Source organism: Telopea speciosissima, unplaced genomic scaffold, assembly GCF_018873765.1.
Source record: "Telopea speciosissima isolate NSW1024214 ecotype Mountain lineage unplaced genomic scaffold, Tspe_v1 Tspe_v1.0548, whole genome shotgun sequence".
NCBI lineage: Eukaryota > Viridiplantae > Streptophyta > Magnoliopsida > Proteales > Proteaceae > Telopea > Telopea speciosissima.
Genome location: NW_025317884.1, coordinates 9,388 through 23,160, shown reverse-complemented (window position 1 = coordinate 23,160; position 13,773 = coordinate 9,388). Strand labels below are relative to the sequence as shown.

The following is a 13,773-nucleotide window of genomic DNA, read 5'->3' as shown; positions in this document are numbered from 1 at the left end:
CATACTAAGCTGCACCTTGGCATCCTCATCGATTTCATACTTAAGGGCCCAACCAAACTGTACCTGTCAATGATCAACTTTAAGTGTTCCAGCATTCATTGCGAGAAAAAGTTGATGAGGCTTTACTATTAGATATATATATATATACTTTGTGGGATCCACCTCTATATGCCACTTGGGTGGGTCCATTTAAGATTTCAACCACACATCTCTTATTCCCCACCATATTTGGGATTCCTTATTTATTCCATATAAAAGAGAGAAGTTTTGTTTGAGAATCTGAGAAGTGAGTTAGAGTTAAAAATTCTACAGGAAAGGAAAGTTGTCTGTAGATTTTAGGCGACAAAAAGAAAGAACAGTAAGGATAGAAAAAAAAAAACAGAAAGACGTAATCACTTATCTCAAGAGTCAAGAATCAAGATCCCAATTTTTCTTTTCTGGGTTCTCAGCTTTCAGGCCAACCAGAAAGATAGTTTTCTTTCTTTCTTTCTCCAAGTTCTATTTTTCTGGATTTCACTTATAGCTAACGCGTACGCATCATTATTTTTCATCAAAGTAGAAAGCTAAAAAGTAACGGTAGTTATGGTGGGATCTGTGTTGGTAAACCCAGCAAATTCCTCTTGTCATTTTCAGTCAAGCTTGTCTGTTCTGTTCTGTTCTGTTCTCCTCCATTACCGAAAGTTCCTTTCAAAGAGATTCAAGAAGATAAAACACATTTAGGTTGTGTTTGGTAAGTATTCTCAGAATGCATTCTAGATTGAGAGCACATTCTGAGACAATAAAAGTGCCATTTGGCATGTATTTTTGTTCTTGAATTTCAGAATGTGTCAGAGATTGCAGTCCATTCTGGAATGGGCTTTTTGCCAATTCTACATTCTCATTACATGCAGGTGGACATGTGATGATGAAACACAAGTGTTTAAAGAGGAACAAGTGGTCAAGATTGATCTCATTTTCACGTTCTACACTGAGCCCACTTTCCCTGACATCATTCAGCCGTCTCAGACCCTCAAAAGAGTTGGTGTTTTCTACTAGTATTGTAACAGTAGATGTTGCCCATGAGATGTTCGATAAAATGCCTGAGTTATTCTAAAATTAAAAATGCATTTTAGCTAAACATGTATCCAAACAATGTTTTCATTCTTAGAATGAGAATGCATACCAAACATAGCCTTAAACTTCCAATTGGTTTTCTCCTTCACTCAGAAAATTGTCCAATTGGTTTTCTCCCTCACTCAGAAAATTGTTGGGTCAACTGGGTTTTAGTTGAGTTGCTTGTTTGATCACTTAGAATTGCAGGATCCAAAGTGTTCTGAAGTGATCTTCAGGAAAGGGATGAGATAGATAGAGAGAAGGGTAGGGTAAGGAAAGGAAAACAATTCCATGTGCAATGAATAATAGAGTGAAATAAGGCCAAAATCAGTATTAGGGATGATGTAATGGTTGTTAGTTAGAAAACTAAAGATGTCTCCCACTGTATAATGGTCTCCACAACAGTGCATGCATGGGTCGCTCTTGAGTCGCTAAGGGACAACATTAATACATTTTTGGGATCACACAGTGCATCACAGGACACCACACACAATGGGCTACTCCATATCATTTGTCCTAACTCTTCTCAGGCTGCCATTATTCTCTCTCTCTCTCTCTCTCTCTCTCTCTTTTTCTTTTTTTCTTTCTATTTATTTCTCTTCTCTGTTTTATTTGCTATGGGAGATTTTTCTGTCTATTTCTTAATTTTCTTTCACGTTCTTGTCTTTTTCTTCAATCTATTTCTCTCTTTCCTAATCCTAATCTTACTTTTTTAGCAATATATCCTTTCCTAAATATATGGATGGTTTGAAAGTGCCTACTGCATTGAATGGAACACTTACTCTTTTCACTCCACAAAATACATCTTTTTTTTGTTCCTTAAAAGCATGTCTCAGTTTTTAATTTTCATAGAATTGGTAATTTTATTATGTTTGCATCTGATTTTACATCAAATTGAATGAAACAATATTTGAACTCAAAGAATTTAAGAAGAAGATCAAGCTCCCTTGGACCACTTCTTTTTTTGGGGGGGAGGGGGGGGGTGTTACACAAGCATGATGCATGATCTATAGATGGTAAAGAAAACAATACATAATGTTTAACCCATTAGCTTACTTATAGCTTGGCACAATCATGAATGAACTTTCACAATTTTCATGAGTCCAACAATCCTAAAAACCAAGGATATATAGTTCACATGGCCTGTTTGGTGATGGCATTTAGAATATCTAAAATATATATAGGATCTACCAACCTTCATGTCTTGAGTTTGTAGCTACCTCTGATTATTTATTTTAAGTAATACAAAGGGGACCATCTTATGATCTAACCTCCTAAATGATCCCATCAATGATCAGTGTAGGTCACCTACATGTTTATAGCAAATGCATGCTTCATTTGGCCCTGTCGGCCCGAGCCCGCCTTGGCTTGCCCTGAGCTGAAACAGGGCCTAGGGTGGATTTTTCAATCTTGAGGGTAGGATAGGGTTGAAATTTTCAAGGCTTGGGTCAGGGTTGGGCTAGGTTAGGGTTGAGGCCTCGGGTTAAGCCTGCCCGGCTCGGCCCTATATTGGGTTATGCTTTACAATGTATTGTTTACATTTTGCAATTTTTGTTTAGTATTTAATTATCTATTGATTTACTAAAAGAAAGGGGAAAAAAAAAAATCTAATTATCCATTGAACAAAAATATTTACAATTTTAAGATTGGGCTAAGTTTTTTAACCCAAAGAAAAGTCTAATAGTCAATTGAGTGTGAAACAAACCACTACCCAATCACATGTGTCTCATTTTTTTAATGGATGACATAAATGGCAAAAGAACAGGACAAGTCAAGGCCAACCAGGCCCTAACAAAAATCAGGGTCAAACAGTGCAAATCTGCCCCAGCCCGGCTCGATCAATTAGGGCTGGGCTGGGCTGGGCTGAGCCCGACAGGATTGAACCTTTATGACGTTATGCTCTTTTGTTTTTTTTAAGTTTTTCTATTCAATATTTTTGAGAATCTATTCTTACTGTTGAGATAAGTTCAGTGATTTTTTTTTTTTCATTGAATGAAAAAGAAAAACAAATGGCAAAATATGAAGATCAAACTTGAAACCAGGCAGGCAATTCAAAAGAGAATTGTTGAAATCGCCTAGAATGGGTTTGGTGTTTGTTTGCGAATCCTCAGGGTATGTTGGTTATTTTGAGCACAGGAATAAGATGGAGAAGATTAGAGCCACTAGAAATGGAGAGAAGTGGGTACCCAGAATTCCATAATATAGAATCGCTTGTTTGGGAAGAAAGAATCAAAACCTTTGCATGTCCTCCCATCTGCAAATCTTGCCATTAACTTGAGCCCATGACCAGATTTTTATAGAAGCTCATGGGATTCACCAATGGTGGAGCCCCAGAGTTTTCAGAATCAGTAATCGGATCGGAATGAGCCATGACTGATCCTGATTTCCATCGATCTGATACGGTCGATTCACACCTAAAAACCTTAGAAATTCCTTATTTTTGGATCTAAGGACTGATTGTAGGATTCTTGAGCACCGATTCAGGCCCTCGGATCGGAATCACCAATGACCAACTTCGTCTCCTATTCCGTGTTTTAAGCTATACCATTATAGATCAAAGTGAAGTCCCAAGGCATCATCCAGTTTGTTTTAAGGGAACTCAATGCAAAAATATTGCCCTACAAAATGAACTTTATTTTACAGAATAAATCATTTTTAGTGTTTGATTAAAAATAAAAAGGGGTCATATATTGAGTAGCAAATTGAAGTTCAGGGCTGGCCTAAGCCCGGTCCAAATTTAATTCAAAGGATGTTATGAACTGCTTATGGTGGGCTTGGGCTGCATGTCCCCTTAGTGGCTTTCACATTGGATTGCCCCCATCCTTCCCTTAAAACCAAATTTTCTTGGAAATTGGAAATCTGCTTCTATTCTTTTGATGCCCATTTCTTGGGGAATTAAGCTCCCTAGTCCTGGACCTGGTTCCTGTTGGGATCCACATGTGAAATGACCACTTTACCCCTGTTTTTGCTATCATTTAACAGGGTTGAACGGTCCAACCCCTGCCATGACTGGACAGAATCCTTTTTCAATGATAAATAAAAAATGAAGTGACCATAAACCGATTGGAATCAATTACAAATTAATTAATTAATTCCGCCGAACCAAATCGAATTACACCCTTAATTTGTTCTTCAAAACGTTGGCTACGACCAAAGAGTGAAAGAGTACAGTAACGGGTTTGACTGTAAGATAGAAACCACAACCCAAACCCACCAAAAGGTCCAGACTCGCCGAAAGCAAAAAAAAGTGCAAAAGCACCACAGGCTCACACACCTCAACCCCTCTTGACGCTTTTCTCTCTTTTTTAAAACAAACTTTTTTTTAATCACACAATGCTGCAAATCCAATCCCTCATTTGTCATTCATTACTTTTACTAATCCCTCTCAGCCCATTAAGTCTAAACTTAATCCCTCCTTTTCCCTAATTAAATGACCCCCAAATGAGGATTTCCAATTGAACTTTTCTTCTCCCCCCCCCCCCCCACAATCTCGCAATTTTGACAATATATATATCACACACTATCGGATTCTGATCCTCTATTGCCAGGCAGGTAGCGGTTATTGTGCTGCCTACACCCAGATAGAGGTGAAATGACCACCCTATCCACTGCCTAAGCACCCTGCCTGGGTAGGGCTCATGCCTAAGGATGTAAACGAATCGGATTCGGCTCGGATAGTGCTAAACGGATACGGACACAGATACAGATCGAATATTTTATCCGTTTACATATAAATATAACTTTTCAAATAACTATAGCCTATCCGTATTCATATCTGTTTAGCTTTCGAACGGATTCGAATAATGCTAAACGAATACGAAAACAGATTTCGACTATTCATTTACATCCCTCCTCATGCCCCTATTTGGGTGTGCGTGTGGCAAGGTTTAAAAACCTGGAATCTAGCATTAAATTGATCCCAAAGGATCGGACTCTGAATCGGAAGATCAGCCCTAGCAGGATGGAGGAGAATAGCGATTGGCCGATCAGATCCATTTCTTAAAACCTGATGTGGGGTCTCAACAAACCCTTTTCTTAAAGGGTGCAATCAGGGATTCAAGCAGTGCTCAACAATAGGGATCCGGATTGGTGCCGGCTGATTCCTATCGGTAGAAATCGGCTTTAAAAATCATAAAACCCTAGTTTTCATACAGAATCAGCCCGAATCGGATCTGTTGGAATCGACCAATTCCGATCAGATTAGCCAGAATTATTCCATGGATTCAAGAATCTGAATCGGCTGATTCGGATCGGAATCAACAGAGACCCCCGATCTCCATCCACATGGCCTAGGGCATATTTGATCAGAGTTCAGAACCCCACAGCACAGAACTGCAACTCAAACAGCCCAAAGAGAAAAGGAAAAAAAAGGGAAGAAGGAAAGAATGATGGCTTCACAGTATCGCTCAAATATTGCCGCATTTTACGCTACTTTTTGAGTTTTTGACAACTACTACTCAGTGCGTCTGGGCAACTGAGCCTCCCTTTCATGATGAGGAGGTATTGCTTCAGATTTCAGACACCCAAAGGCTTAGATCCAACTCTGTTAATCTCACTTGATCTCACACACGATCCTCATTTCAATTTAAGAACACAAGCAGTGGTTTTTAAAGTGTTAATATCTTGTCAATCATGAAACTAAGAATTCCAAAAAAAAAAAAAAATTCCCTGTTACTGTTTTTACAATTCCTCCACTCAAAGCGAATTACAGATTCAAATCAAGATTGAAGACCCAAAACACACGAAAATTGAGAGGGAGAAGAAGAAGAAGAAGAAATCAGCAATGAAACCCTAAGACAGATCCATCACTGACGGCAACGGCGACCCTGCAACCAGCCTTGCCCTCCACATGATGGGTGAAGAAGCGCAGAACCCTAACTCTACCAGCCATCCTCATCCTCAACTCAATCTCCAACGTGGGTCCCATCCTAGACCCATCGAAGCCGTTGGTGATGGTAGGTGTCGCATTCATTGTCATCGTCGTCGTCGCCGGCGCAACCATAAGAGGGAAAGACTGAACGGTGAAGGTAGCAGACATGTACTTTGTACGACCAGCGTCGATAGTTCCGGCAGGGATGAACATGAAACCCACCTGGTTGCCGGAGTAGAGGAGCTGGAGGGAGCTGTCGTAGTGGGTGAAAACTGCCCTGTTAGGGTTCCTCACTGAGATGTACTGAGAGAAGGTAAAGCTGACTGTGCCGTTGGAAATGGAGAAAGTTGGGAGCTGCACTGCGTTCACAGAGATCTTGGGGTCCTTGGGCTTGAACACAGTGAAGAACACGATGAGGATCACTATCACTACAAAGATCAAGAAGATCGTTGCCACTATACATGATGCCAGATTCGTCCGCCCAGATGGAGGTTTCTGTGGTTTATGATGATGATGATGATGCTGATTCATGGCTTTCTGTGTGTGAGAGAGAGAGACACAGAGAGAGAGAGAGAGAGAGAGAGAGAGAGAAAAAGCTTGCGGTAAAGATGAAAGAGATATTACTCTGTTGTGTAGTTATTGGTGAAGAAAGGAACAAAAGTTTTTGTAAGAGAAAGCATGTGGTGTTGGGCAATAATGGAACACCCTTATTAAGGACAAGTTTGATAATTTGTATTAATTAAGGTTTGAAGTGGATTAAAGTTTGGTTATTTGGAGGACATCTGAAGAGTAAAGGAAGTAAAAGAGTTAGTGAGGAGGCTGTAATTAAGGTCTAATCTTAATGGTGTTTTCAATGGGGATGGGAATGATAGGATCATGGGACCCATTTGGTTTAAATTGTAACAAAATGCAGGATTGAATTTTGGGGTCTGTGGTCTCTAGATCCGGGAAGGAAATGAGTGAAGTGGAGTGTGTGGTAGTAAGAGAGGGAAGGGAACTACTACTTGTGTCACAATTTTTCGCTTTTTCTTTTCTTTTCTTCCTTGGTGAATGAATGGTAAGAAAAGTCCACAAGAGTGGTTGCACTGCAGATAACTCCATTGAGAATAAACTGACATTCACTAATTCTGAGGTCTCAAGAGATGATTTCATAATTCACATACTAGTTGGTTCTCTTCACCTGATAACTTAAATTTTTGAGTTGGATATTTCATTAGTAGCATCACTTTATTCATATCTCTCTCTCTTTTTTGGCCTTCATGAATTTCTCCTATGAAGGTCATGTAGCCAGTGGCTGATTCTGCCGTGATCCAAGAGGCATGAATGAGGTGGGGGAATTTTTTATCCAATTACTCTAGGTCCACCTCCAACCCAATTGGTTAGGGCCTTAAAAATGTTTCATGCTATATGATTATCTTATGGGAAGTAGTTCTCTATCTGGGAATGTGGTCTATGTCAGCATTCTCATGTGTCTATCTCTCTCCTCCTTAAAACAAGGGGTTAGAGATGTCTTTTCACATGGGGAAGAGAGAGATAAACTCATGGGAGTGCTGGCGTAGGCCACACTCCCGGACAGAAAACTTTTTCCCTTATCTTATATAGGAGAAAAAATAGATCCCTACATTGATAGTGTTGAGATTTTTCTCCATGTCTTCTCACATCATGACAATGTGAGATCCACATTGCCCCTCTCTCTTCTTCCTGACTATGTGGGATTCACATTGACCGTCTCTCTTCTCCTTGACCATGTGGATTCTCTTGTCGACGAACCCATTTCCCGCACCATGTTTGGTGTTGTGTGAAAGATTCCTTCCACACTGGTGGCATGGAGAACCCTCTGCCTTATATATAAACATGTATGTGAGAAAGGTATTTTGATCACTAGATGGCATTCAGGATGATGGTGGTGCTAGTATCCTTCCTCTCCTCACCTCTTGACAACAATCCAAAAATGGATGAGAGCTAAAACTCAAATTGCAGTAGACACTATTATAAGTATCGAGTTCCCTTCACCCAATGTCCATTCACCATGGACTTCATTATTGTCGGATGTCCCAAGGGAGGGGTAATTGTGGCCCCAAACAATAGGGGATAAGAGCTTGTATAGTCCACATTATCCTTCCTCCTCCACTTGAAAGCTTTTCGCAAACCTCTCAGTACCAACTCCAATCTAAAGATCCTCTCCAACTCCTCTCTAATCACCCATACAACGACTGAAAGGATTTGGACATGCATCCCAATACTTGGGGATGCGTGTTCAAATCCTCCCCCCGGGCGTTTAATGGGTTGTTGGAATAAAATTGGACGCCCAAATAATTGGAGAGGATCCAGATCCCCAAAGATTCTGCATTGACTTAATCTCTTCCAGAGGAGGTCAAGGTTCACAAGTTCACATTAACAATGTTATTCAACTCAATACAGCCTTATCCCAACTGAAAAAAATCCTGCTTCACAATAAATGTTCCTCGTTACAATACATTCAACTGAGACGGCGTAGGAGAGGAATCATTTGGGCCTAAGCTTGGAAATCATGTTAATATTCAATTTTTATGATTAGTTGAAGTATTGTTCCCCATTAATGATCAACTTACACACCCCTATCTATGAACAAAAATTTACTCCCCTGAGAATCGTAGTAAACTATGACAGATATACAGTAATTCACCAACATAACAAAGAGAGCAATTTGTAGAATCAGTCATAAATGATTTTATTATCCATTCAATGGAGAACCTAAGAGCCTCAAATATCATTCAACCAAATCTTTTATATATAGGTGGAATTTACATTTAATCCACAAACAAAACCGGATTCCTCTGTTCATGGTTTTGTTTTATAGTCAAATGCTATGAATAACTGGGGGTTGAAAAGGAACAATATTTTTATGCTCATACTCCAGACTGAAACTTGATAGGTGAACAAGGGACTATGGGTATCCATAAAATTTTAAATTTTTTATGCTCTATGTTCTAGACTGAAACTTGATAGACGAGTGAAGGACTATGGGTTCTACATATCCACAAAATTTTCTTGATTCATGGCCCATATAAACCATAAGGAAAAGCCTAAATGAACAAGTAAAACCTTTATAGCCTGTTCACTAAGCATCAAAACAATCAAGCAAAGTGAAGCAGAAGAAGCTTGTTCATATTGAACATCAGCTTCTCCAACATAAAAGAGTCATGCAATCATTGAACCTGCAGGACAATTAAAAGCTTTCGATTCAAACTGTAGTAAAAAACAATATATTGATATTGATAAACCAAGATCTTGTGCATCTGTTCAAACTCTAGATAGAGATTAGAGTAATAGTCAAGGGGGAAAAATGATATCCATAAAAGGTGGTAATTATGCACATATACACATACCTACAGAATGCATGCCTACTATATGGTGAGCAATTCAAGGTAGCGATCCATGATCTGAGATACAGATTCGAGGAACACAGATTCACTCATTCCTGGTAGCAGAGCATCCATGGCTTCATGGATAATCTTCTCAATCACAGACTCTTTCTTCAAAGTCTCTCTGCACATTATGCTTCCGATAGCAAAAGGAGTGAGCCCTCTCTCAGCTCCCTTCTTCAGAAGCATGGTAGATATGCGGAAGATGCGGGCACATTCATGTGATATGTTCCATCCATAGAACTTTAGAAGAGCAATATCTTGTTCAGCATCCAGTGATCTAATATACTCAATGGTCTCAGGGGTATAAGGCTCATGAGCTTGCGGCCAGTACAGCCAATCAAATGTGCAATCTTCAAACTGTCACCAAGGCAAAAGACATTTATCATTAGGAGAAAAAAAATTTCACAACCACCAAAACACAAGATATAGACGTATTAGCAGTCTTTAGATTACACACGAAATAAATTGCATCAATATGAGTCTCATAGAGAAAGCAATACAATTCAAAGCAAAATCCAACCCCAAGAGAAGATGTAGAACAATGGAATTATGGCTCAAGTTGCTAGAGACAAAATAGAAAATAATGGAATAGTGGCTCAAGTTGGTAGATAATCAATCATATTAAAACAGGAAAACACACACACACAGAGAAAGGTTTCTTCCTATGGTTGATGGTCAAACCAAAATATTGTTCATAGCAAACAGTTATATCCTCTTCTCTTCTCTCTTTTACAGTGAAAACCCTAACTTTTTCTGTTCGTTCTTAAACTTCCATTATTATAGTTCATAACCTGCAGGTCTGGAAATTGGGCCCCTGTCAACATTCTAGTAATCTAGGTAACACGAGGCAGGTTTCCCTTGGCAAGATGTTTGCCTGCGCTACTTATCTAAAGCGAAAATAAAGTCAAGTATATCTATTTTTCAAGTAAACCAGATTTATCATGTTTATGAGTGGGAATATATTTTCCAAATGATGCAGGTAAAAAGTCCAGCCCTATCTTTCATCCATTTGAGGGAAAAGTTAGAGATATTATATGGGCAACAAACATCATATGCGGATCAAGTGCAACATTTCGCCACAAATTCTCTCCAACCGTCCAAACAATAATAAGGATTTTTTTTGCTTTCGTCTTATTTTCTCAACCCACTTTATCATGTCCTAGATGCAGGATAAATGAAAATATTTTGCTTTCAGCTGTCTATTAAAAATATTTCCATGGACAAATGACTATCAGTTTGGATATGGAAGAAGCAGATCCAACAGAACCAACAACAATCACTAAAATATGAGAGGCAATATATCCAACAAAGCCAATCGATGCAGCTATAAATTGTATATCCCCAATTTGGGGGGGGGGGGGGGAACAGGCCCATTTTCTAAGGACTTCCAAAACAAAGAAATCAATGCATAACAAATGCTGAGGAAAAATTCAAGTACTGAAAAACATCAATCAAACCAATCAATATTTACAACATAATATAAAAAACATAAGGAAGAACCATGAACCAAGTCGAACAACATCACTCATAACAATAAGCTTCCCCCTCCCACAGTAACAATGGAAGAAAAAAACACACAGTTAGAACTAGGGCACCATTACTTAAGATAAAAACTAAAAATGAATACAAGAACTTACATTCTCTGGTAGGCAGTACCCATGATCAATTGGAATCAACACAGTACGATCCCCTTCTTTTCCCACCAGAATATTTCCAGCATGTCTATCTGCATTTGCCAACCTTATGTCCAACACAGAGATCTTATGGACCTCCTCCACAGGGAAAGCACGAGGACCCATGTCCTCACAACTCCCTATGTTCTTCATGAACATTTGCAGAGACCCAATCTTGACATTCTTAGAAGAAAACTGGTACCCATCTGGATGGTTAAACTCCCCCTGCAAGCACCTCACCATAACTGTAGGAGGGACACCAGCAAAACCTCTCTCTTCGCCTAAAAGAGACCGTGGACCACTCCTTGGATGATCCAAAACGTATGCTGCAACTTCTCTGAACGCACCTTCTCCTACCCTAGTCCCTCTTTTCAAACCTTCACCGTCAGATGATATTGGTAGCCCTCGAGGATTATTCACTGCCATAGGTTCCTCATCAATTGGCTTGAAAACGGAAACAAACTTGTGCCCTGAAGAATCTGGCATGAAATAAGCTCCACCGGAACCTTCTGAGGATCTGACCGGTTGGTTTCCACTCTCCAATCCATCAAAGGTGGAGCTAACCAAATCACTAATAACTGAGGATAATTTGATCTTCGGATTAACAATAACTGGTTGCAAATTGAAATCTCTGCCCACTGGTTTCTTAGTAACCACACGGAGATCCTTTGACCCATTGCTCCACTGGTTTCCTCCATCTACTTCTTCTTCATCGAATTCTCTCCCCTCATTCAATTCAGATGCCACAACCGATAGTTCAAACTCTTTTTCAACGGGTTTGGCCCTAACTTTTGCAGACTTCCGAACCAGCAAGTGAATCACAGCATCACTGTTTTTACTAATATCATCGATGAGCCACTGATCCTCCAGCTCCTCTCCATTACAGATTAGCTCCTGGTCCTTGAGGTCAACAAAATCTTTTCCCTTCTTGGCGATCTGCTGTTTGATGTATGCTATACTTCTACACCGTTCAACATGGAACTCCAAGTCCTTCCCACAGGCAGTCTTGACTGTGATTACCCGGAGATCAGAAAGCCGGAGAACTAAATGAAGAACATTGCCGTCTGTGACACCGTAGTCCCGAACGAGAGAGTCGTTTCGAGCCAGTTCCCTACCTCCGAACACTAGCTTCTGCTTTTTCACAACAAAACCTTTACACGACTGGATCCTCAGTTTCACTGAGGAGATCGAATCGGACTCCAATACACGCATTGGAATCACAGAACCGGAAACCGTGAGGTAAATCATTATCGATTCACTCGAAAGAGGACCCGATTGGCCATGGAAATGGCCAGGTGAGAGTACAGACTCCTTGGGAATGGGACTAAGATCAACATCGGCGGTAGACATTTTTCCTTCTTATTTTTTTTTAACAATGGACCTCTAGTGCCCCTGATTCAGAACAGAAGCGCTAAAGCCCCAAAATCCGTCAAGAATTTCTTATGATCCCAATCGACTGAGCCATTGAATTGAAACAGAGGGATCTACTCAATGATCAAAGAAACTAAAAGTTAGGAAGGAAGGGGAAGAGGGTTAAAGAATATGGGCAAAGAAATTCCGAATTCCAATTCAACAAATTCATTACTGAAACTAAAAATTCAAAGAAAACCCAACCAAACCGGCTAAAGGGATCCCAAATCCTCCGAGAACAAAAACTATAGCAAAACAAAAGAAATCATCTTCCGGATAAAACCCTCCAAAACGCTCACGGCAAAGGGCCGCGGTCGCTCCCGGGACCAATTTCAAATTTGAAAGCTTTGAACACGGAAGTAGAACAGAGATGGGTCAATTGATGAAAACAAAGGTTCTGACAAAAGCGTGGATTGTATTATAGCAGATGGTTCGTTCTACAGAGATGGAAAATATGTGCTTCTTAGATTTTTTTTTTTAAAAAGGGAAAAAAAAAATGGAAAAGAAAGGAAATGGATTCTCACCTGGGAGGAAAGAACCAAGAATGAAAGCAGGAGAGACTGAAGCTTTAATCCAAAAGAAACGAGAAGATAAGATTAACTGACGAGGAATTGGGAGACCTCTGTAGTTATCGTCTCTTCGTTTTTTTTCTCCCAAAAAAAGGTCCGATTTTCTCTGCTCTTTAAGACTAGAACGAAACGACGATAGCTCCTAAAACCAGACAAAAATAAAAACCTATATATGAGACACAGAAGAAGAAGAAGAGAACGAAACCGTAGCCACCGGCTTTATCTACGCGTTTCGACCTTATGACTTTTGACGGAAGTCACCGTTAACCCCTTCCCCAAGAACACTTAACTTGACGTCGTTAAATCCTTAACACCATGGTTTTTTTAATAATCGGGTCTACCCGATAATCTCATCCAGATCCGATCCGAAAGGAAAAGGGTGTGTTTTGCAAGAAAAGAACTCGAACGTTGGAGGTGCTGAGTGACGTCATCGTTGACGTTGATATAAACGGAGGCGTCAAAACCATTTAACGGGAAAAGGGGGTGGGAATGACGTGTTCCGTCAAGTGGGAAAACCATAGAAGCGGGCAGAGAGTCAAGTCCTTCGTTTTCCTTTGACCGACGTGGCTCCCATGAAATGAATTCATCTGTTTCTCATTTCTATTTTTGGATTTCTAGATTTGGATTTTACCATTTTTAGCAACTTCAGGGCTCAGCCTCAAGTCTTATAAATCAAAATTTTACCGAAACTAGTGTAGACGGAGATGGTAAAATCTATTGAAATTCAAAATTTTGTTTACGAAAGGGTCCAT

At 39.8% G+C, this 13,773-nt stretch overlaps 2 protein-coding genes across 2 annotated transcripts; both read right to left on the bottom strand.

The window, feature by feature from the left end:
• Nucleotides 1–5,756: 5,756 nt before the first annotated feature.
• Nucleotides 5,757–6,530, bottom strand: LOC122648195. The gene has a single exon (XM_043841446.1). It carries the CDS (start codon nucleotides 6,491–6,493, stop codon nucleotides 5,870–5,872), a length of 624 nt encoding a protein of 207 aa, XP_043697381.1. The 5' UTR covers nucleotides 6,494–6,530; the 3' UTR covers nucleotides 5,757–5,869.
• Nucleotides 6,531–9,239: 2,709 nt separating this feature from the next.
• On the bottom strand, nucleotides 9,240–12,559 carry LOC122648196 (phosphatidylinositol 4-kinase gamma 4-like). The gene is made up of 2 exons (XM_043841447.1): nucleotides 11,007–12,559; nucleotides 9,240–9,726 (listed from the first exon to the last, which is right to left on the bottom strand). The coding sequence occupies exons 1-2, from the start codon at nucleotides 12,390–12,392 to the stop codon at nucleotides 9,349–9,351; spliced, it is 1,764 nt and encodes a 587-aa protein (XP_043697382.1). The 5' UTR covers nucleotides 12,393–12,559; the 3' UTR covers nucleotides 9,240–9,348.
• Between the last annotated feature and the right edge of the window lie 1,214 nt (nucleotides 12,560–13,773).